The sequence below is a fragment of the Entelurus aequoreus genome, linkage group LG23 (genome assembly GCF_033978785.1).
Source record: "Entelurus aequoreus isolate RoL-2023_Sb linkage group LG23, RoL_Eaeq_v1.1, whole genome shotgun sequence".
NCBI lineage: Eukaryota > Metazoa > Chordata > Actinopteri > Syngnathiformes > Syngnathidae > Entelurus > Entelurus aequoreus.
The window spans coordinates 26,883,921-26,907,884 of NC_084753.1; the positions used below are offsets into that span (position 1 = coordinate 26,883,921).

The 23,964-nt window shown below is 41.3% G+C and overlaps 1 protein-coding gene across 1 annotated transcript in view; it reads left to right on the forward strand.

Moving 5' to 3' along the window:
* Positions 1 to 23,964, forward strand: part of LOC133641118 (protein eva-1 homolog C) — a 432,473-nt gene that overhangs the window by 400,015 nt on the left and 8,494 nt on the right. Inside the window, exons 7-8 of the mRNA XM_062034993.1 lie at positions 1,751 to 1,885; positions 18,283 to 18,462. Of these exons, the coding sequence (XP_061890977.1) occupies positions 1,751 to 1,885; positions 18,283 to 18,462 (315 nt within the window). The remainder of the gene's footprint in view (positions 1 to 1,750; positions 1,886 to 18,282; positions 18,463 to 23,964) is intronic.

The following is a 23,964-nucleotide window of genomic DNA, read 5'->3' on the forward strand; positions in this document are numbered from 1 at the left end:
ACTCCAGTGCGACTTATATTATATTTTCGGCCGGTGCGATTCATACTCCGGAGCGATTTATAATCTGAAAAATACGGTACTAATATTTTGACTTCATTTGTCCATTTTTATACTTGAAAATACTTAATTTAGGATAAAATGTTGTAAGAATATGGTTGAAAAAAAGTATCCAAAAATGCAGTGATTCAATCCGCAGTGTTTGAAGCGTGGTACTGAGATAATTATGAAAACTGATCATTTTGATAATAATCTGGTTAAAAAAATGTTAACTGCGGTTTCTCTAAATCCTTAAAATTGCCACAAATAAGCTTACTAAAATTGGAGCCATGTTTACTTCGATCAACAGAATGCAGCGTGTGACGTCATTGTTAAGGAACACATTCCGTTCACATTAAAAATCACATTTCTTTGTGATGAGAGGGACTCCATAAAAAGATCGCATTTAGGGCAAAAATCTGAATTACGCATCAATCCTATCCTGCAGTGTGAACTTAGCCTTAGACCAGGGGTCGGTAACTCAAAATGTTGAAAAAGCCATATTGGACCAAACATACAAAAAAAAAATCTGTCTGGAGCCTCAAAAAAAGAAAAGCCTTATATAAGTATTATAATGAAGGCAACACATAATGTAAGTGTCTATATTAGCTGTATTAGCCTACTATCAAAATTACTTTAAAAGCCTTATATAAGTGTTGTAATGAAGGCAACACATGTAAGTGTCTATATTAGCTATATTAGCCTACTATCAAATCTTCGTTGACAGAAATATATGTGTGTGTCCAAGTTTAAGGAAACTGCAGGCTGTATTCTTCTAATGGATTTATTACAATCTTTGCAAGCTGGGTAACGTTTGCTGTGGTCTGGAACAACATGGCAGACAAACAACTATGAGAAATGCAACCATTATTACATACAGATAATGTGTCATGAGACATGCAAATATAAATTAAATACACAGAGGACATAAGTAAATTAAATTAAATGAGCTCAAATATAGCTACAAACAAGGCATAATGATGCAATATCTACATACAGCTAGCCTAAAAAGAATGTTAGCATCAATTAGCTTGCAGTCATGGATTGACCAAATATGCCTGATAAGCACTCCGGCATATCAATAAAATCAACAAAGCTCACCTTTGTGCATTCACGCACAGCATAAAACGTTTGGTGGACAAAATGAGACAAAGAAGGAGTGGCATAAAACACGTCTTTCTGTGGCAGCATCGGAGAAAGTTGTACATGGAGGATGTTGTTGTGGCTTGTGCAGCCCTTTGAGACACTTGTGATTCAGGGCTATATAAATAAACATTGATTGATTGATTGATTGACATGTAAACAATCTATGATGAGTTCAAGGATCGCTGAAATTAGTAGGACAAACCGGTGCTTGCCAAATACTCTCATCAGTGAAGCATGTTTAATACAAACAGTGGGATTTCTAACCATTAGGAAGGTTTGTGTCATGTTTGTTCTCCTACAGAAAATATATTAAAGCAAAAAAAATGTTTTTCTTCTTCATCTTTTTCCATTTTCACACATCTCTGAAAGAGGTCCAGGGAGCCACTAGGGCGGCGCTAAAGAGCAGCGGGTTGCTGACCCCTGCCTTCGACAAACCTATTTTGATGTATGGGTATTGTAGGATTACCCGATGCTGCAAAAGTAAAGTAAAGGCAGTGCATGATACTGTAGCTGCGATACTGCAGGGTCTGACGTTCTCTCATGTCTTCTTCTTTCCTTCTCTGTAAAGTCCCAAAGAAGTTACTGCAGGAACAAAGCTCCAGACCACCTGTGTACTCCTCACCATCCAACGCCCATGACCCCAACATAGTAGGAGACAGTCCTCCTCAGGGAACCTCGGTCAAACGACCCGACTCTGTTCCAGGTGAGCAAAAAACTGCACACTGCACTTATATCAAGATCTGAGCATTTAACACTAGACAGTTCCCAATATAAATCAGGACATAAGTGTATACAACACCCAAAACCAGTGAAGTTGGCAAGTTATGTAAGTCGTAAATAAAAACAGAATACAATGATTTGCTAATCCTTTTCAACCTATATTCAGTTGAATAGACTGCAAAGACAAGATATTTAATGTTCCAACTGGAAAACTTTGTTATTTTTTACAAATATTAGCTCATTTGGAAATTGATGCCTGCAACATGTTTCAAAAATGTGGCACAAGGGGCAAAAAAGACTGAGAAAGTTGAGCAATACTTATTTGTAACATCCCACAGGTGAGCAGGCTAATTGGGAACAGGTGGGTGCCATGATTGGGTATAAAAGCAGCTTCCATGAAATGCTCAGTCATTCACAAACAAGGATGGGGCGAGGGTCACCACTTTGTGAACAAATGCGTGAGCAAATTGTTGAACAGTTTAAGAACAACATTTCTCAACGAGCTATTGCAAGTAATTTAGGGATTTCACCATGTACGGTCCGTAATATCATCAAAAGGTTCAGAAAATCTGGAGAAATCACTGCACGTAACATTGAATTTCCGTGGCCTTCGATCCCTCAGGCAGCACTGCATCAAAAAGAGACATCAGTGTGTAAAGGATATCACCACATGGGCTCAGGATCACTTCAGAAAACCACTGTCAGTAACGACAGTTTGTCGCTACATCCGTAAGTGCAAGTTAAAACTCTACTATGCAAAGCCAAAGCCATTTATCAACAACACCCAGAAACGCAGCCGGCTTCGCTGGGCCCGAGCTCATCTGAGATGGACTGATGCAAATCGGAAAAGTGTTCTGTGGTCTGATGAGTCCACATTTAAAATAGTTTTTGGAAACTGTGGACGTCGTTTCCTACGGACCAAAGAGGAAACGAACCATCCGGACTGTTATAGGCGCAAAGTGTAAAAGCCAGCATCTGTGATGGTATGGGGGTGTATTAGTGCCCAAGACATGGGTAACTTACACATCTGTGAAGGCACCATTCATGCTGAAAGGTACATACAGGGTTTGGAGCAACAACATTTTTTTCATGGACGCCCCTGCTTATTTCAGCAAGATAAAGCCAAGCCACGTGTTACAACAGCGTGGCTTCATAGTAAAAGAGTGCGGGTACTAGACTGGCCTGCTTGTAGTCCAGACCTGTCTCCCATTGAAAATGTGTGGCGCATTATGAAGCCTAAAATACCACAACGGAGACCCCCGGACTGTTGAACAACTTAAGCTGTACATCAAGCAAGAATGGGAAATAATTCCACCTGAAAATTTTAAAAAATTGGTCTCCTCAGTTCCCAAACGTTTACTGAGTGTTGTTAAAAGGAAAGGCCATGTAACACAGTGGTACAAATGCCAACTTTTTTGCAATGTGTTGCTGCCAACTTCACTGGTTTTGGGTTTTGTACTTAGGTCAGAGGTTCGACTGTTTCCTTAGGGATTCTCGCTCTTCCATATATGATCACCGGCCTTAAAATATGCAAGTCAGTGGATGCACTTAAATGTGACCACAGTCTAAATCAGTCAGCCAAAACTCGACATGACGAGAGCGAGACTTGAACAAAGATGTATTCATGAGGGAAGGCAGGCTGCACCCAGAACTCTAATTACTCTGCTGGGCTACGGCTCGAGTGCGGAAGAGAAGAATAGCCCAACAAATGAGGAGGATGTTTGCCTCGGTGCTGACAGTCCCGGTAATGCTTCACTGGCCTTCACCTCCTCGGAACTTCTCTCAGAAGTTTCCGGCTCATCTGGAAAAACCAGTTTCCATCTTTGATGGAGTGATACGAGATAAAATATGTGAGGGTGGAAGATGACACATTTGTTAAAAATCCCTTGTTTTTTTGGTGGAAGGTGTTTTTGTCTATTGTAGGAAAATATGTCTTAATTTAGAACATTCTGGTTTCTGATGAATCAGACCAAACATGACACGGATCGTTTTGATACAAAGCGCAAATGTGGACAAAGAGAGAGCTGTGGTTTGGGAGAAGCAATTATTATGGGCCGCAAAAGCTGTCTTAAAGTGGGTTGTTTCCAACAACAAAAAAATATAACTAAAGCACCAACAGTTCCCATTAATGGTTTAATACAGGGGTGTCCAAACTTTTTCCACTGAGGCAGGCCTGGCCCTAACCAATCTGGCGCCCTAGGCAAGATTTTAGGTGGCGCCCCCCCCACATCGGCAGTGAAGTGTATATACTCACAAGAAACCGAATAGCTTTGTCTTTGACCTTTTTTTTTACTTAAAGAAAGCAAATTAACATATTATATGAGAATGTTATGTTATGATTATCTTTAACCGAATCACAGCAGTGCTCAAATTAAAAACAGCATTCCCTCTCATGTGATATTGCTTAATTAACATTAATGATGTGCACTTTAACAACTAGGCTTACAACTATACCTAATATATAAAGGGGTGGAAAAGTGACTATTACCTGCAGGGCAAACATTAGCTAACCAGAAGGCAATAACAATGTAAACAAAAAACACCTGCTTAAAAGATTTAATACAAATGTCCCTGAGGAATGTAAGGTGGGAGTACTGTAATTACCTAACGTTACATTATTATTTTCCATAACAATTTAGCCCCCTCCACAATATTAACCCGACGTTAAAACAGAACTAGCTATTTATTGATTAGCAATTGCCGAATCATGTAACATTAGCTTAATGCTAAAAAGCCATGTTACTATTACATTCTGTAACAGACAAATAATTTCATGTAGGCTAACGTTACCTACCTGCTACCTCTGTCTTTTTCTCGTTTCTCCTCCTCTTCTTTTGTATTTTTTCTTCCCTGGGCACCTGACAGTTTTGGCCGTTTTGACATCCTGTGTTGATTTTTTGATGTGGTGACGTCCAAAAAGAGTCATGATACGGGAAGGGAGGGGGCGCACCGTGCGGGGGTAGAGGGGGGGCGTAATGTTGTAACAAATAATATTTCTATTAAATAGGCTTTACTTTGCATTTTAATTAACGTGGGAGTATTTTTTGTATTTAGAAATAATAGTACCAACTTTTTCTTTTTCTTTTTTTTTTCTCCAACATTTGTGGCACTGGCGTGGCGCCCCCTGATGGACAGCGCCCTTAGCATTTGCCTATACGGCCTATGCCACGGGCCGGCCCTGCACTGAGAGCCGCACACGGAAAAATTAAAGCATGCGGGGGCCATTTTAATATTTTTCATTTTCAAACCATAACAAAATATATGGATTTTGTTTTTTTTTTACCTTTAGGGCTCCCGGGGACCATAAAGGGTCTAAGTCATTCAAATGTAAAAAAAACAAGTCGAATTATTATATATATATATATTTTTTTTTTTAACGCTTACAGTAAATCTCTACAGTATATCAACTTCAGGTTGAAATAAAGTTAAAAAAAACAAAAATGTTTTATGCCTTTTCTGTTAAAGACCAACTTTGTTTTTTATAATAAAACTGAAATATGCAGTATTTCCCCCACTGCCCAAAACATTCAGAAAGCAATGTTTGATGTGAAGTAATTAGAGCCTTAAAAACATCAATAATGCAGGACACCATTCATTATTATTTTTGAGTAATCACAGTGAAAAGACAAATAAAATCCCATTAAATATATTTGGGACCCAAAAGGTTTGTATCATAAAGTGATACGTTTTTTTTTAACTTTCAACACTCAAGTTACGAGATCAACTTCAGATATATCTGTCGATTTTACGTTTGAACTATTATTTTGTTTGTTTTATGCTCTTTTATCAAAGAAAACATTGATGTTTTTGTATGGCAACCACACAATATTTTCCACATAAAACATTTTAAAGTTAAATATTTGAAATAATTGGAGCCTTGAATAGGTCAATAATTCATTATAACATTGAGTTCTTTTTTTTTTTAAGAAATGGCAAAAAAAAGAAAAAAAACAGCCTGCATGGCAGCTTTGTGTCAACATTGCAACTTTTTCTAGTCAGATTTCACCTCATTACACTTTTTTAAATGTTTTTTTTAATTTTTGCAATAGCATTTCCAGAACGTGTGGCGGGCCGGTAAACAATTAGCTGCGGGCCGCAAATGGCCCCCAGGCCGCACTTTGGACACCCCTGGTTTAACAGAACATACAGTCACGATCAAAAGTTTACATACACTTGTAAAGAACTACTGCCTAGTTTCTCTTGTTATATTCTTATTTTACTGTTATATTTGTATTCTCATTGTTGCTTTTTATTTTTATTCTATTGTAATATTTTTTCTATTTTGTTTCCATTTATACCCCCATTATTTACTTTTTACAATTTTGTACACTGCTGCTGGAATTTAAATTTTCCTGAGGGAACTCTCCTGAAGGAATCAATAAAGTATCTATCTAACTATCTAATGTCACGGCTGTCTTGAGTTTCCAATCAGTTCTACAACTCTTATTTTGTTGTGATAGAGTGATTGGAGCACATACTTGTTGGTCACAAAAAACATTCATGAAGTTTGGTTCTTTTATGAATTTATTATGGGTCTACTGAAAATGTGAGCAAATTTGCTGGGTCAAAAGTATACATACAGCAATGTTAATATTTGGCAAGTTTTACTGTAATACGGCAATTTTGGTAGCCATCCACAAGCTTCTGGCAAGATTCTGGTTGATTTTTAGAGCACTCCTCTTGACAAAATTGGTGCAGTTCAGCTAAATTTGTTGGCTTTCTGACATGGACTTGTTTCTTCAGCATTGTCCACACGTTTAAGTCAGGACTTTGGGAAGGCCATTCTAAAACCTTCATTCTAGCCTGATTTAGCCATTCCTTGACCACTTTTGACATGTGTTTGGGGTCATTGTCCTGTTGAAACACCCGACTGCGCCCAAGACCCAACCTCCGGGCTGTGGATTTTAGGTTGTCCTGAAGAATTTACTCTCTGTAAAGCACCAGTTCCATTGGCAGCAACACAGGCCCAGAGCATAATACTACCACCACCATGCTTGACGGTAGGAATGATGTTCCTGGGATTAAAGGCCTCACCTTTTCTCCTCCAAACATATTGCTGGGTATTGTGGCCAAACAGCTACATTTTTGTTTCATCTGACCACAGAACTTTCCTCCAGAAGGTCTTATCTTTGTCCATGTCAAGGGTCGGGAACCTTTTTGGCTGAGAGAGCCATGAAAGCCAAATATTTTCAAATGTATTTCCGTGAGAGCCATATAATATTTTTTAACACTGAATACAACTAAATGTGTGCATTTTTAAGTAAGACCAACATTTTTAGAGTAAATTAAGTCTCTTATTCTGTTTAATAACATTGTTTTTCTGAAGCTAACCAATAATAAAAAAAATACTTCTTACCATTAATGCGACTTCTTGAACAAGTGCGGTAGAAAACCGACGGAAGGATTAAAATGCATGACAATGTTTTATATTTTGAACGTTATTTTTAGCACTGTGATTACCAGCGGAATTATTCATTACTTATCGTGTTAGGCAATTTCAGCTAAGATTTATCTGAGAGCCAGATACAGTCATCAAAAGAGCCGCATCTGGCTCGCGAGCCATAGGTTCCCTACCCTTGGTCCATGTGATCAGCAGCAAACTTTAGACGAGCCTTAAGGTGTTGCCTCTGGAGCACACTTGACTGTGGACACTGACACCTGTGTTCCTGCAGACCTGCTTTTTGGTGGTTCTCGGTTGACTCTTGATCATCCTGACCAATTTTCTCTCAGCGGCAGGTGATAGCTTGCGTTTTCTTCCTGATGGTGGCAGTGACAAAACTGTGCCGTGCACTTTATACTTACGAACAATTGTCTGCACAGTTGCTCTTGGGACCTTAAAGGCCTACTGAAATGAAATGTTCTTATTTAAACGGGGATAGCAGGTCCATTCTTTGTGTCATACTTGATCATTTCGCGATATTGCCATATTTTTGCTGAAAGGATTTAGTAGAGAACATCGACGATAAAGTTCGCAACTTTTGGTCGCTGATAAAAAAGCCTTGCGTGTCGTCACAGGTTGAAAGGCTCCTCACATCTGCACATTGTTTACACCAGCAGCGAGAGCGATTCGGACCGAGAAAGCGACGATTACCCCATAAATTTGAGCGAGGATGAAAGATTTGTGGATGAGGAAAGTGAGAGTGAAGGATTAGAGTGCAGTGCAGGACGCCAGGGTGTATCTTTTTTCGCTCTGACCGTAACTTAGGTACAAGGGCTCATTGGATTCCACACTCTCTCCTTTTTCTATTGTGGATCACGGATTTGTATTTTAAACCACCTCGGATACTATATCCTCTTGAAAATGAGAGTCGAGAACGCGAAATGGACATTCACAGTGACTTTTATCTCCACGACAATACATCGGTGAAGCACTTTAGCTTCGAAGCTAACGTGATACCATCGTGCATAACTGCGGATAGAAACAGAAGAAACATGCCCCTGACTGGAAGGATAGACAGAAGATCAACAATACTACTATTACTTCTACTATCAGGAGACACCTAACCAAACTCTGGACCTGTGACCACACGGTCAATGCTGTGCCGCCTGGCGAAGCCTAGCAATGCTGTTGCTAATGACGCCATTGAAGCTAACTTAGCTACGGGACCTCGACAGAGCTATGCTAAAAACATTAGCTCTCCACCTACGCCAGCCCTCATCTGCTCATCACGACCCGTGCTCACCTGCGTTTCAGTGATCGACGGCGCGACGAAGGACTTCACCCGATCATCGGTGCGGTCGGCGGCTAGCGGATAGCACGTCTGCTATCCAACTCAAAGTCCTCCTGGTTGTGTTGCTGTAGTCCGCCGCTAATACACAGATCCCACCTACAGCTTTCTTCTTTGCAGTCTCCATTGTTCATTAAACAAATTGCAAAAGATTCATCAACACAGATGTCCAAAATACTGTGGAATTTTGCAATGAAAACAGAGCTTTTTGTATTGGATTCAAAGGGGTCCGAATACTTCCGTTTCAACCATTGACGTCACGCGCATACGTCATCATACATTGACGTTTTCAACCGGAAGTTTCGCAGGAAATTTAAAATTGCACTTTATAAGTTAACCCGGCCGTATTGGCATGTGTTGCAATGTTAAGATTTCATCATTGATATATAAACTATCAGAATGCGTGGTCGGTAGTAGCGGGTTTCAGTAGGCCTTTAATTGAACAATATTGCCATCTAAGACACCACATTTGTCAATATAAATGAGTATAAAATAAGTATGGTTCCATAATATTTACATATACAAAGTCTCCAAGGCCAGAAGCTTGTTCGAAAGTATCCAGTAACAAACAAATTATTCGAGTCATGACAGTCATGCACGAAACTGAATTATTTATTGTGTAAAAAACAAATTACAACTCCACTTCAGTTTAATTAAAGACATCAATCCATTTTCTACCGATTGTCCGTTAATAAATAGGTTAGTTGTTCATACCTACAGTTGTTCGGATTGAGTAATTCCACTTGATCAAACCTTTTCGAACATTCCACACTCCAAAATTCTAAAAGAATGCTCTCCAGCAGACCTGGGCAAATTAAAGCCTGGGGGCCACATGCGGCCCGTTAAGCTTTTCAATCTGGCCCGCCGGACATTCCCAAATATTTTTTTTTAGATCTTTAAGAGGGAAACTGTAGCTGCCATTATGATGTGCAGTGATGTTTTCAAATGACCGTAGGCTTGAACTATACAAAGTATTTCAATGGTTGGAATCTGCGCTTTTGCATGATATACTAGTTACTATGGTAATCTTATTAGTTACTATGGTAATCTTATTAGTTACTATGGTAATCTAAGTCACAGCAGTTCAGCAGCCAAACAGTGTGGGTCGGAAGCGTTTCCACAGAGTGTTTCCAGAGCGGCCAGCCTGAAATGTGGGTGTCAGGGACAGACGCGGAAGGAGATTTTTACATCAAAGTTCTAAAGATTAGTGATGTATCAGATATATCAGATTGTAGGTGGGTTTTTTTTTTACCCTTTGCGTTCATATTTCACTGTGTTTGTTGCATTTTTGTTGCGTTTCGCTTGATTGTAAAATATGTCGATGGAGAGGGGGTGTGACGTTCATATGTGGTCAATATTCAGTGTTTTACCGTTCATAGCTAATATTGTAAATCGCACATTCTTTATTTTCATGTACATTCTGGGTGTCTTATTCAGTAAAAAAATGTAAAATTCCATTTTTTTAAGGCGGTCTGTCATAACGTTTTTAGCATTCAGACGTTATCGTGAGGTTTTGTATTAGTGTTCCTAAAAAATAGATATAACGGCCCCCAGACAATTTTTTTTTCTCTAAATTTGGCCCCCCAAGTTAAAATAATTGCCCAGGCCTGCTCTACTGTGTTTTGTCTCGATAGCATATTGAATTAATATCGGCCAATACCCAAGGCTCCAATATATTGTATCGGAAGGGCAAAAGTGGTATCAGGACACTTCTACACATATTAAGTTTTTTTTTTTCATTTTAATTTGCTCTGAAATTCAACTTTATTGCGGATGTCAATCAATCAATCAACCGTTTACTTATATAGTCCTAAATCACGAGTGTCTCAAAGGGCTGCACAAGCCACAACGACATCCTCGGCTCAGATCCCACATCAGGGCAAGAAAAAAATCAACCCAATGGGACAATGAGAAACCTTGGACGTCAAGTGGATCTAACATAATAGTGTGAGAGTCCAGTCCATAGTAGATCTAGTTAATATTGTGAGAGTCCAGTCCATAGTGGATCTAACATAATATTGTGAGAGTCCAGTCCATAGTGGATCTAACATAATAGTGTGAGAGTCCAGTCCATAGTGGATCTAACATAATATTGTGAGAGTCCAGTCCATAGTGGATCTAACATAATAGTGAGAGTCCAGTCCATAGTGGATCTAACATAATAGTGTGAGTCCAGTCCATAATGGATCTAACATAATAGTAAGAGTCCAGTCCATAGTGGATCTAACATAAAAGTGTGAGAGTCCAGCCCATAGTGGATCTAACATAATAGTGAGAGTCCAGTCCATAGTGGATCTAGTTAATAGTGTGAGAGTCCAGTCCATAGTGGATCTAACATAATAGTGTGAGAGTCCAGCCCATAGTGGATCTAACATAATAGTGAGAGTCCAGTCCATAGTGGATCTAACACAATAGTGAGAGTCCAGTCCATAGTGGATCTAACATAATAGTGAGAGTCCAGTCCATAGTGGATCTAATGTAATAGTGAGAGTCCAGTCCATAGTGGATTTAACATAATAGTGTGAGAGTCCAGTCCATAGTGGATCTAACTTAATAGTGTGAGAGTCCAGCCCATAGTGGATCTAACATAATAGTGAGAGTCCAGTCCATAGTGGATCTAACATAATAGTGAGAGTCCAGTCCATAGTGGATCTAACATAATAGTGAGAGTCCAGTTCATAGTGGATCTAACATAATAGTGAGAGTCCAGCCCATAGTGGATCTAACATAATAGTGAGAGTCCAGTCCATAGTGGATCTAACATAATAGTGTGAGAGTCCAGCCCATAGTGGATCTAACATAATAGTGAGAGTCCAGTCCATAGTGGATCTAACATAATAGTGAGAGTCCAGTCCATAGTGGATCCAACATAATAGTGAGAGTCCAGTCCATAGTGGATCTAACATAATAGTGATAGTCCAGTTCATAGTGGATCTAACATAATAGTGAGAGTCCAGTCCATAGTGGATCTAACATAATAGTGAGAGTCCAGTCCATAGTGGATCTAACATAATAGTGAGAGTCCAGTCCATAGTGAATCTAACATAATAATGAGAGTCCAGTCCATAGTGGATCTAACATAATAGTGTGAGAGTCCAGCCCATAGTAGATCTAACATAATAGTGAGAGTCCAGCCCATAGTAGATCTAACATAATAGTGAGAGTCCAGTCCATAGTGGATCTAACATAATAGTGAGAGTCCAGTCCATAGTGGATCTAACATAATAGTGTGAGAGTCCAGTCCATAGTGGATCTAACACAAAAATGAGAGTCCAGTCCATAGTGGATCTAACAGAATAGTGAGAGTCCAGTCCATAGTGGATCTAACATAATAATGAGAGTCCAGTCCATAGTGGATCTAACACAATAATGAGAGTCCAGTCCATAGTGGATCCAACATAATAGTGAGAGTCCAGTCCATAGTGGATCTAACATAATAGTGAGAGTCCAGTCCATAGTGGATCTAACATAATAATGAGAGTCCAGTCCATAGTGGATCTAACACAATAATGAGAGTCCAGTCCATAGTGGATCTAACACAATAATGAGAGTCCAGTCCATAGTGGATCTAACATAATAGTGAGAGTCCAGTCCATAGTGGATCTAACATAATAGTGAGAGTCCAGTCCATAGTGGATTTAACATAATAGTGTGAGAGTCCAGTCCATAGTGGATCTAACTTAATAGTGTGAGAGTCCAGCCCATAGTGGATCTAACATAATAGTGAGAGTCCAGTCCATAGTGGATCTAACATAATAGTGAGAGTCCAGTCCATAGTGGATCTAACATAATAGTGAGAGTCCAGTTCATAGTGGATCTAACATAATAGTGAGAGTCCAGTCCATAGTGGATCTAACATAATAGTGAGAGTCAAGTCCATAGTGGATCTAACATAATAATGAGAGTCCAGTCCATAGTGGATCTAACACAATAGTGAGAGTCCAGTCCTAAGTGGATCTAACACAATAATGAGAGTCCAGTCCATAGTGGATCCAACATAATAGTGAGAGTCCAGTTCATAGTGGATCTAACATAATAGTGAGAGTCCAGTCCATAGTGGATCTAACATAATAGTGAGAGTCAAGTCCATAGTGGATCTAACATAATAATGAGAGTCCAGTCCATAGTGGATCTAACACAATAATGAGAGTCCAGTCCTAAGTGGATCTAACACAATAATGAGAGTCCAGTCCATAGTGGATCTAACATAATAGTGAGAGTCCAGTCCATAGTGGATCTAACATAATAGTGAGAGTCCAGTCCATAGTGGATTTAACATAATAGTGTGAGAGTCCAGTCCATAGTGGATCTAACTTAATAGTGTGAGAGTCCAGCCCATAGTGGATCTAACATAATAGTGAGAGTCCAGTCCATAGTGGATCTAACATAATAGTGAGAGTCCAGTCCATAGTGGATCTAACATTATAGTGAGAGTCCAGTTCATAGTGGATCTAACATAATAGTGAGAGTCCAGCCCATAGTGGATCTAACATAATAGTGAGAGTCCAGCCCATAGTGGATCTAACATAATAGTGAGAGTCCAGTCCATAGTGGATCTAACATAATAGTGTGAAAGTCCAGCCCATAGTGGATCTAACATAATAGTGAGAGTCCAGTCCATAGTGGATCTAACATAATGGTGAGAGTCCAGTCCATAGTGGATCCAACATAATAGTGAGAGTCCAGTCCATAGTGGATCTAGCATAATAGTGATAGTCCAGTTCATAGTGGATCTAACATAATAGTGAGAGTCCAGTCCATAGTGGATCTAACATAATAGTGAGAGTCCAGTCCATAGTGGATCCAACATAATAGTGAGAGTCCAGTCCATAGTGAATCTAACATAATAATGAGAGTCCAGTCCATAGTGGATCTAACATAATAGTGTGAGAGTCCAGCCCATAGTAGATCTAACATAATAGTGTGAGAGTCCAGTCCATAGTGGATCTAACACAATAATGAGAGTCCAGTCCATAGTGGATCTAACATAATACTGTGAGAGTCCAGTCCATAGTGGATCCAACATAATAATGAGAGTCAAGTCCATAGTGGATCTAACATAATAGTGAGAGTCCAGTCCATAGTGGATCCAACATAATAATGAGAGTCCAGTCCATAGTGGATCTAACACAATAATGAGAGTCCAGTCCATAGTGGATCTAACACAATAATGAGAGTCCAGTCCATAGTGGATCTAACATAATAGTGAGAGTCCAGTCCATAGTGGATCTAACATAATAGTGAGAGTCCAGTCCAAAGTGGATCTAACATAATAGTGTGAGAGTCCAGTCCATAGTGGATCTAACATAATAGTGAGAGTCCAGTCCATAGTGGATCTAACATAATAGTGTGAGAGTCCAGCCCATAGTGGATCCAACATAATAGTGAGAGTCCAGTCCTTAGTGGATCTAACTTAATAGTGTGAGAGTCCAGCCCATAGTGGATCTAACATAATAGTGAGAGTCCAGTCCATAGTGGATCTAACATAATAGTGTGAGAGTCCAGTCCATAGTGGATATAACATAATAGTGAGAGTCCAGTCCATAGTGGATACAACATAATAGTGAGAGTCCAGTCCATAGTGAATCTAACATAATAATGAGTCCAGTCCATAGTGGATCTAACATAATAGTGTGAGAGTCCAGTCCATATTGGATCTAACATAATAGTGAGAGTCCAGTCCATAGTGGATCTAACATAATAGTGTGAGAGTCCAGTCCATAGTGGATATAACATAATAGTGAGAGTCCAGTCCATAGTGGATACAACATAATAGTGAGAGTCCAGTCCATAGTGAATCTAACATAATAATGAGTCCAGTCCATAGTGGATCTAACATAATAGTGTGAGAGTCCAGTCCATATTGGATCTAACATAATAGTGAGAGTCCAGTCCATAGTGGGGCCAGCAGGGGATCATATTGAGTGGAGACAGGTCAGCAGCGCAGAGACGTCCCCAACTGATGCACAGATGAGTGGTCCACCCTGGGTACCGACTTTGGACAGCTAGCACATCGTCTGTGGTCACCGAATCTGTGCCCCCCCTCTCCACGAAGGAGGGGGGGTGGGGGGGGGGGCAGAAAAAAACGGCAGATGGTCTAAAAGGGGGGTCTATCTAAAGGCTAGAGTATAGAACTGAGATAAGATTTTTTAATAGTATTGACAGAAGAGCTTTAACTTTCAACTTTGCCATGCAAACCCTTGCACTGTTGAAACCAGCCACCAAATGAGATGATACGATCCTTAATTCATCATCATCAGCCGTTGTCAGTCCACTGCTGGACGAAAGCCTCAGCATGTTTCTGCCATAGTGAACCATCTCTAGCTGCTCGCTGCCACTGCACTGTTCCCCAATATTTGTCTATTTCATCTCGCCATCTCACTCTTTGTCTTCCTCTATTTCTGCTCCCATCCATGGGTCTCCATGATGTCATTAGGGAAGTCCATCTATTATCTGTTCTCCTACTGATATGTCCAGCCCACTTCCAGGCCTACTGAAATGACATTTTTTTATTCAAACGGGGACAGCAGATCCATTCTATGTGTCATACTTGATCATTTCGCGATATTGCCATATTTTTGCTGAAAGGATTTAGTATAGAACAACGACGATAAAGTTCGCAACTTTTGGTCGCTGATAAAGAAAAGCCTTGCCTATACCGGAAGTAGCGTGACGTCACAGGAGGTAGGATTCCTCACAATTCCCCGTTGTTTACAATGGAGCGAGAGAGATTCGGACCGAGAAAGCAACGATTACCCCATTAATTTGAGCGAGGATGAAAGATTCGTGGATGAGGAATGTTAGAGTGAAGAACTAGAGAGGCAGTGCAGGGTGTATCTTTTTTCGCTCTGACCGTAACTTAGGTACAAGGTCTCATTGGATTCCACACACTCTCCTTTTTCTATTGTGGATCACGGATTTGTATTTTAAACCACCTCGGATACTATATCCTCTTGAAAATGAGAGTCGAGAACGCGAAATGGACATTCACAGTGACTTTTATCTCCACGACAATACATCAGCGAAGCTCTTTAGCTATTGAGCTAACGTGATAGCATCTGGCTCCAATGCAGATAGAAACAAAATACATAAATCCCTGACTGGAAGGATAGACAGAAGATCAACAATAATATTAAACCATGGACATGTAACTACACGGTTAATAATTATCAGCCTGGCGAAGCTTAACAATGCTGTTGCTAACGACGCTGAAGCTAACTTAGCAATCGGACCTCACAGAGCTATGATAAAAACATTAGCGCTCCACCTACGCCAGCCAGCCCTCATCTGCTCATCAACACCCGTGCTCACCTGCGTTCCAGCGATCGACGGCGCGACGAAGGACTGGCATTTGCAAGGTTTTTAAAGGCCTACTGAAAGCCACTACTACCGACCACGCAGTCTGATAGTTTATATATCAATGATGAAATCTTAACATTGCAACACATGCCAATACGGCCGGGTTAACTTATAAAGTGCAATTTTAAATTTCCCGCTAAACTTCCGGTTGGAAACGTCTTTGAATGATGCGTATGCACGTGACGTCATGACTGCAACGGAAGTATTCATACCCAATGTGTCACCATACAAACTGCTCTGTTTTCATCGAACAATTCCACAGTATTCTGGACATCTGTGTTGGTGAATCTTTTGCAATTTGTTTAATGAACAATGGAGATTGCAAAGAAGAAAGTTGTAGGTAGGATCGATGTATTAGCGGCTGGCTGTAGCAACACAACAAGGAGTACTTACTTGGATAGCAGACGCGCTAGCCGCCAACGCATCTGTGATCGGGTGAAGTCCTTCGTCGCGCCATCGATTGCTGGAACGCAGGTGAGCACGGGTGTTGATGAGCAGATGAGGGCTGGCTGGCGTAGGTGGAGCGCTAATGTTTTTATCATAGCCCTGTGAGGTCCGGTTGCTAAGTTGCTAAGTTAGCTTCAGCGTCGTTAGCAACAGCATTGTTAAGCTTTGCCAGGCTGAGAATTATTAACCGTGTAGTTACATGTCCATGGTTTAATAGTATTGTTGATCTTCTGTGTATCCTTCCAGTCAGGGATTTATTTATTTTGTTTCCATCTGTATTGGAGCCAGATGCTATCACGTTAGCTCAGTAGCTAAAGAGCTTCGCTGATGTATTGTCGTGGAGATAAAAGTCACTGTGAATGTCCATTTTGCGTTCTCGACTCTCATTTTCAAGAGGATATAGTATCCGAGGTGGTTTAAAATACAAATCCGTGATCCACAATAGAAAAAGGAGAGTGTGTGGAATCCAATGAGACCTTGTACCTAAGTTACGGTCAGAGCGGAAAAAGATATGTCTTTCACTGCATTCTAGTCCATCACTCTAACGTTCCTCATCCACGAATCTTTCATCCTCGCTCAAATGAATGGGGTAATCATCGCTTTCTCGCTCCGAATCTCTCTCGCTCCATTGTAAACAACGGGGAATTGTGAGGAATCCTACCTCCTGTGACGTCATGCTACTTCCGGTATAGGCAAGGCTTTTTTTTTATCAGCGACCAAAAGTTGCGAACTTTATCGTCGTTGTTCTCTACTAAATCCTTTCAGCAAAAATATGGCAATATCGCGAAATGATCAAGTATGACACATAGAATGGATCTGCTATCTCCGTTTAAATAAAAAAAATTCATTTCAGTAGGCCTTTAAGCATATCTTCCACTTCACTGATTTGCTCTCCCAAGACAACAATGTCATCTGCAAACCTCAGATGATTAAATTTGTCTCCGTTGATATCAACTCCTTTATCCTCCCACTCCAGAGAGCGAAATATGCCTTCCAAACAAGCTGTAAACAGTTTAGGCGAAATTGTATCGCCTTGTGGATTTTCTCGCTTGGTTTGTGCATCGTAACTGTGGCAGTGCAGTTTGTGTAGATGTCCTTGAGTAAGTTAATGTACTTATGATGAATTCCTTGATCTTGCAGAGCTTTTAGAACCGACTGTGTCTCCACCGAATCCAATGCCTTCTCAGTCTATGAAGGCCATACAAAGTGGTTTGTTGTATTCTTGGCATTTTTCTTTGATCTGATTCAATGTATGAATATGATCCTTAATTACTTTTACCTTTTTTCCTTTTGTTTATGTGTGTGATTGTGACTTTTCAGAGTGTACGACACAGCAGTGACTGAGCAATTCCAGTTCCAATCGTTTTTATCAGATCAAAGGTCTGACGCCTTAGTTCAAGTCTCTACAATTATGACAGTTGACTAAATAATAGTCACCGACAATGACAAAAATGCCACCAGAAGGGACTTTAATGATGTGACAATTTAGATTTTGATCTTTAACGTTTTGTTTAATTCTGCAAGACATTTTTATTTATGGTGTTAAAGGTACTGTTGTCATTGAAGCCTACCTAAGAATGGACTATTGCGGGGTTGGGTGCCGTATTGTTTTTTTTTTTATCGGAAGACTAAACATGCGTGTGGTGCAGCTTTTATCGGAAAACATTTTATAAAAATACACCCACACATGATGCTGTGGATGACTCAAATGTGGCACTCTTAACTGTAAATGACCCAACTGATGACACATGTGGTTGAAATTCAAGAACCTCCCACTCGTCTCCACATACATGTCCCTTTTTTTGTTTTGGCTCAGACTTTTCCTGACGTTTTCCTCTCATTGCAGATCGGAAGCGCACGAGAGAGACCAGCGGCAACCAGGAGAGGTATCCGGAGGTCGATAGGGAAGGGGGAGGAGAGACTCCGTCGTTGAGGCCCCCGGAGATAAATCCCATTATCAACTCCACCTCCGGCTCCAGCATGGCCCTCATTAGCAACGCGCTTGCAGCGTACACATACGTCTCAAGTAGGACCTTGTTCTAATCTTCATTTCTGTTTGATGATACAAAACCCGAAACCAGTGAAGTTGGCACGTTGTGTAATTTGTAAATAAAAACAGAATACAATGATTTGCAAATTATTTTCAACTTATATTCAATTGAATAGACTGCAAAGACAAGATATTTAATGTTCGAACTGAGAAACATTTTTTTTTTTGCAAATAATCATTAACTTAGAATTTAATGGCAGCAACACAGTTGGCACGGGGCATTTTTACCACTGTGTTACGTGGCCTTTCCTTTTAACAACACTCAGTAAACGTTTGGGAACTGAGGAGACACATTTTTGAAGCTTTCCAGGTGGAATTATTTCGCATTCTTGCTTGATGTACAGCTTAAGTTGTTCAACAGTCCGGGGTCTCCGTTGTGGTATTTTAGGCTTCATAATGCACCACACATATTCAATGGGAGACAGGTCTGGACTACAGGCAGGCCAGTCTAGTACTCACACTATTTTACTATAAAGCCACGCTGTTGTAACACGTGGTTTGGCATTGTCTTGCTGAAATAAGCAGGGGTCCATGATAACATTGCTTGGATGGCAACATATGTTGCTCCAAAACCTGTCAGCATTAATGATGCCTTCACAGATGTGTAAGTTACCCATGTCTTGGGCACCAATACACCCCCATACCATCACAGATGCTGGCTTTTCAACTTTGTGCCTATAACAATCCGGATGGTTTTTTTCCTCTTTGGTCCGGAGGACACGATGTCCAGTTTCCAAAAACAATTTGGAAATGTGGACTCGTCAGACCACAGCCCACCTTTCCACTTTGCATCAGTCCATCTTAGATGAGCTCGGGCCCAGCGAAGGCGGCGGCGTTTCTGGGGGATTTCTCCAGATTCTCTGAACCTTTTGATGATATTACGGACCGTAGATGGTGAAATCCCTAAATTCCTTGCAATAGCTGGTTGAGAAATGTTGTTCTTAAACTGTTGAGAACCCTCTGGTTCTCCTGCAGACTCCCTCCCACCTCGCCTGTTTAAGGAGGTACTTGCTACTATTGGATAAAGTGTCCTTAACATTATCAATAGTAGCCTCTCTTCTGGAATAGTTCCAGTAGAGTTTAAAGGCCTACTGAAACCCACTACTACCGACCACGCAGTCTGATAGTTTATATATCAATGATGAAATCTTAACATTATAACACATGCCAATACGGCCGGGTTAACATATAAAGTGACATTTTAAATTTGCCGCTAAACTTCCGGTTCGAAACGCCTCTGAGGATGACGTATGCGCGTGACGTAGCCCGGGGAACAGAGGTATGCCTTCCCCATTGAATACAATACAAAAACGCTCTGTTTTCATTTCATAATTCCACAGTATTCTGGACATCTGTGTTCGTGAATCTGTTGCAATTATGTTCATTGCATTATGGAGAAAGAAGCTGAGCAAGCAAAGAAGAAAGTTGTCGGTGCGAAACGGACGTATTTTTCGAACGAAGTCAGCAACAACAGTACACAGCCGGCGCGTCTTTGTTTACATTCCCGAAAGATGCAGTCAAGATGGAAGAACTCGGATAACAGAGACTCTAACCAGGAGGACTTTTGACTTCGATACACAGACGCCTGTAGAGAACTGAGACAACACAGACTCTTACCAGGATTACTTTGATTTGGATGACAAAGACGCAGACGTGCTACCGTGGGTATGCAGCTTTGGCTTCTAAACATTTGATCGCTTGACCGTATGTGCGCAACTTTTTTTTTGCGTATGTACGTAACTTTTTAAAAATATATAAGCTTTATTAACCTTGGGTTAGGTGAACGGTCTTTTCGGCTGAGTGATTGTGTGTGTTGATCAGGTGTTTGAATTGTATTGGCGTGTTCTATGGAGCTAGGAGCTAGCATAGGAGCTAGGAGTTAGCATAACAAAGACGTAGGTGTTTTTATGCAGGATTAATTTGTGTCATATTAAATATAAGCCTGGTTGTGTTGTGGCTAATAGAGTAAATATATGTCTTGTGTTTATTTACTGTTTTAGTCATTCCCAGCTGAATATCAGGTACCGTGAGTATGCAGCCTTGGCTGCTAAACATTTGATAGCTTGACCGTATGTGCGCGTCACGTACGTAACTTTTTAGAAATATATAAGCTTTATGAACATTGGGTTAGGTGAACTGTCTTTTGGGCTGAGTGATTGTGTGTGTTGATCAGGTGTTTGAATTGTATTGGCGTGTTCTTAGGAGCTAGCAGAGGAGCTAGGAGCTAGCATAACAAACACGTAGGTGTTTTTATGCAGGATTAATTTGTGGCATATTAAATATAAGCCTGGTTGTGTTGTGGCTAATAGAGTATATATATGTCTTGTGTTTATATACTGTTGTAGTCATTCCCAGCTGAATATCAGGTACCGTGAGTATGCAGCCTTGGCTGCTAAACGTTTGATAGCTTGACCGTATGTGCGCGTCACGTACGTAACTTTTTTTAAATATATAAGCTTTATGAACCTTGGGTTAGGTGAACAGTCTTTTGGGCTGAGTGATTGTGTGTGTTGATCAGGTGTTTGAATTGTATTGGCGTGTTCTATGGAGCTAGGAGCTAGCAGAGGAGCTAGGAGCTAGCATAACAAACACGTAGGTGTTTTTATGCAGGATTAATTTGTGGCATATTAAATATAAGCCTGGTTGTGTTGTGGCTAATAGAGTATATATATGTCTTGTGTTTATTTACTGTTGTAGTCATTCCCAGCTGAATATCAGGTCACCCCCGGCTCTCACAGCATCTTCCCTATCTGAATAGCTTCAACTCCCCACTAGTCCTTCACTTGCACTTTACTCATCCACAAATCTTTCATCCTCGCTCAAATTAATGGGGAAATTGTCGCTTTCTCGGTCCGAATCTCTCTCACTTCATGCGGCCATCATTGTAAACAATAGGGAACTTTGCGTATATGTTCAATTGACTACGTCACGCTACTTCCGGTAGGGGCAAGCCTTTTTTTATCAGATACCAAAAGTTGCGATCTTTATCGTCGTTGTTCTATACTAAATCCTTTCAGCAAAAATATGGCAATATCGCGAAATGATCAAGTATGACACATAGAATAGATCTGCTATCCCCGTTTAAATAAAAAAAAATCATTTCAGTAGGCCTTTAAACATGCAGTGGTACGACCTCTACTTAAAAAAACAAGCCTCGACCCCTCTCTTCTCTCTAACCTTAGACCTATCTCTAATCTTCCATACATTTCTAAAATGTTAGAGAAGGTTGTCTACAGTCAATTGTTGCCCTTCTTAGAGGATAATGGTATCACTGAGTTGTTCCAGTCCGGTTTTAAAGCCCTCCACAGCAGAGTCAGCGCTTTTAAAAGTTTTTAACGATATCCTCCTGTCAACTGATTCTGGTAAATATGTTGTCCTGGTGCTTTTAGATCTGTCTGCTGCGTTCGACACCGTCGACCACGCCACCTTAATCACTCGTCTTGAGAACTGTGTGGGCATTAAGGGCGCCGCCCTCAACTGGTTCCGGTCGTACCTAACTAACAGGAGTTTTTGTGTAAAAATAGACAGTTTTATGTCTTCCACAGCTCCTTTACCACATGGGGTTCCCCAGGGCTCAATCCTTGCCCCAATCTTATTTGCGCTTTACCTTCTCCCCCTTGGTTCTATTTTTAGGAAGTACGATATTGCATTTCATTTTTATGCCGATGATTGCCAGATTTATTTTCCCATGGCACAAAATAACACGGTTCAACGTCTTATTGACTGCCTGCACGACATCAAAGCCTGGCTTTCAGCTAACTTCCTGAGCCTAAATGAAGACAAAACAGAAGTTATGTTGTTCGGTCCAAGTCGCTCCCCCTCCCCCAACGTTGACCTCGGCACTCTGACCCCATATCTCAGCGACTGTGTCACAAACCTGGGGGTAAAGTTCGACTCAGATTTTAAATTCGAAAAACAAATCAGCAGCGTCGTACAAAAAAGCTTTTATCAATTACGCCAAATAGCGAAAGTGAAACCGCTTCTATCAGGACATGATCTCGAGAAATTAATCCACGCCTTTATCTCGACTCGTTTAGACTACTGCAATGCCCTGTATGTAGGCATTAGCCAGGCCTCCCTCGCCCGCCTGCAGCTTGTGCAGAACTCTGCTGCTCGTCTGCTAACACAGACCCGCAGACGTGAGCACATCACCCCTATATTAGCGTCCCTTCACTGGCTCCCTGTGCGTTACAGAATCAATTTTAAACTCCTTTTATTTGTTTTTAAATGTCTAAACAACCTCGCGCCAACATATCTCTCAGACCTCCTTCAGCCTTACTGCCCCACCCGATCCCTAAGATCAGCCGATCAGCTGCTACTGACGGTCCCGGACACAAGGCTGAAGCTTAGAGGTGACAGAGCTTTCGCTGCTGCTGCTCCCAAGCTCTGGAACGACCTACCTCTGAGTGTTAGACAAGCCTCCTATCTTCCTGTTTTTAAATCACTCTTAAAAACATACTTTTATTCCATGGCTTTTAACACTGAGTGCTACCCATCCTGCAATGGCGCCCCATAATACACCTGCTGTGAACCTGTTTTTATGTTTTATTTATTTATTTTTTATCGTGTTGGGGATCGAGAAAGTTTACGTTCACGCCGTGATCCCTGCAAGTAACCGCGCTGCTCTACTCCATGGCAACGCGGCGAAACAAAAAACTTTCAACTCGGGTACCCTCCCGTTCTGGCGTCCAGGGGCAGTCTGGGCGGAGATCTGGTAGCAACACTGCTGCCGGTCTCCAACCAAGAATACTGCAACTGAACGTTGAAGGGCTCACAGATGCCAAAACATCCGTCATCGAGCACATGGCCCACACCACCCAAGCCATGGTCATCCTCCTCCAGGAAACCCACCGCCCAACAGCGGACAAGCTAGCGATCACCAACTTCACGCTAGCTGGGTCAATCCTGAGCAAGAAGCATGGCCTTGCCACGTTTGTCCACAACGATCTGAGCTGGACCCTCGCCGATCGATCACCGGACAACTCCGAGATCGAGTGGCTGCGAGTGGACGTTGGCGACATCAAAATTGTCAACGTCTACAAACCACCACCCTCACAACTCACGCCAGTGTCACTGCCAGTGCTTGAACCACCGTGTGTATATGCTGGTGATTTCAACTGCCGGCATACACGGTGGGGATACAGTACCACCTCACCGAGCGGGGAAACTCTTTCTGACTGGGCAGAGCGCAACTCGCTCAACCTTCTCTACAACCCGAAGGGCCCAGCCAGCTTTCACTCCGCTCGGCATAACACTGACACGAACCCTGACCTGGCTTTCGTGAGTGTCGGTGTGGACACCCAGCTCCCCGACAGACGTGTTCTAGGAATGTTCCCCAGGTCGCAACACCGACCGTCGCTGATATCGGTGCCCGACCTCGTGACAACAGTTCCGAGCGGACCGATGAAGCGATGGAACTTCCGGAAGGCCAATTGGAAACTCTATCGCCTCCATACCAACAAGTCCACACGGTGTCTC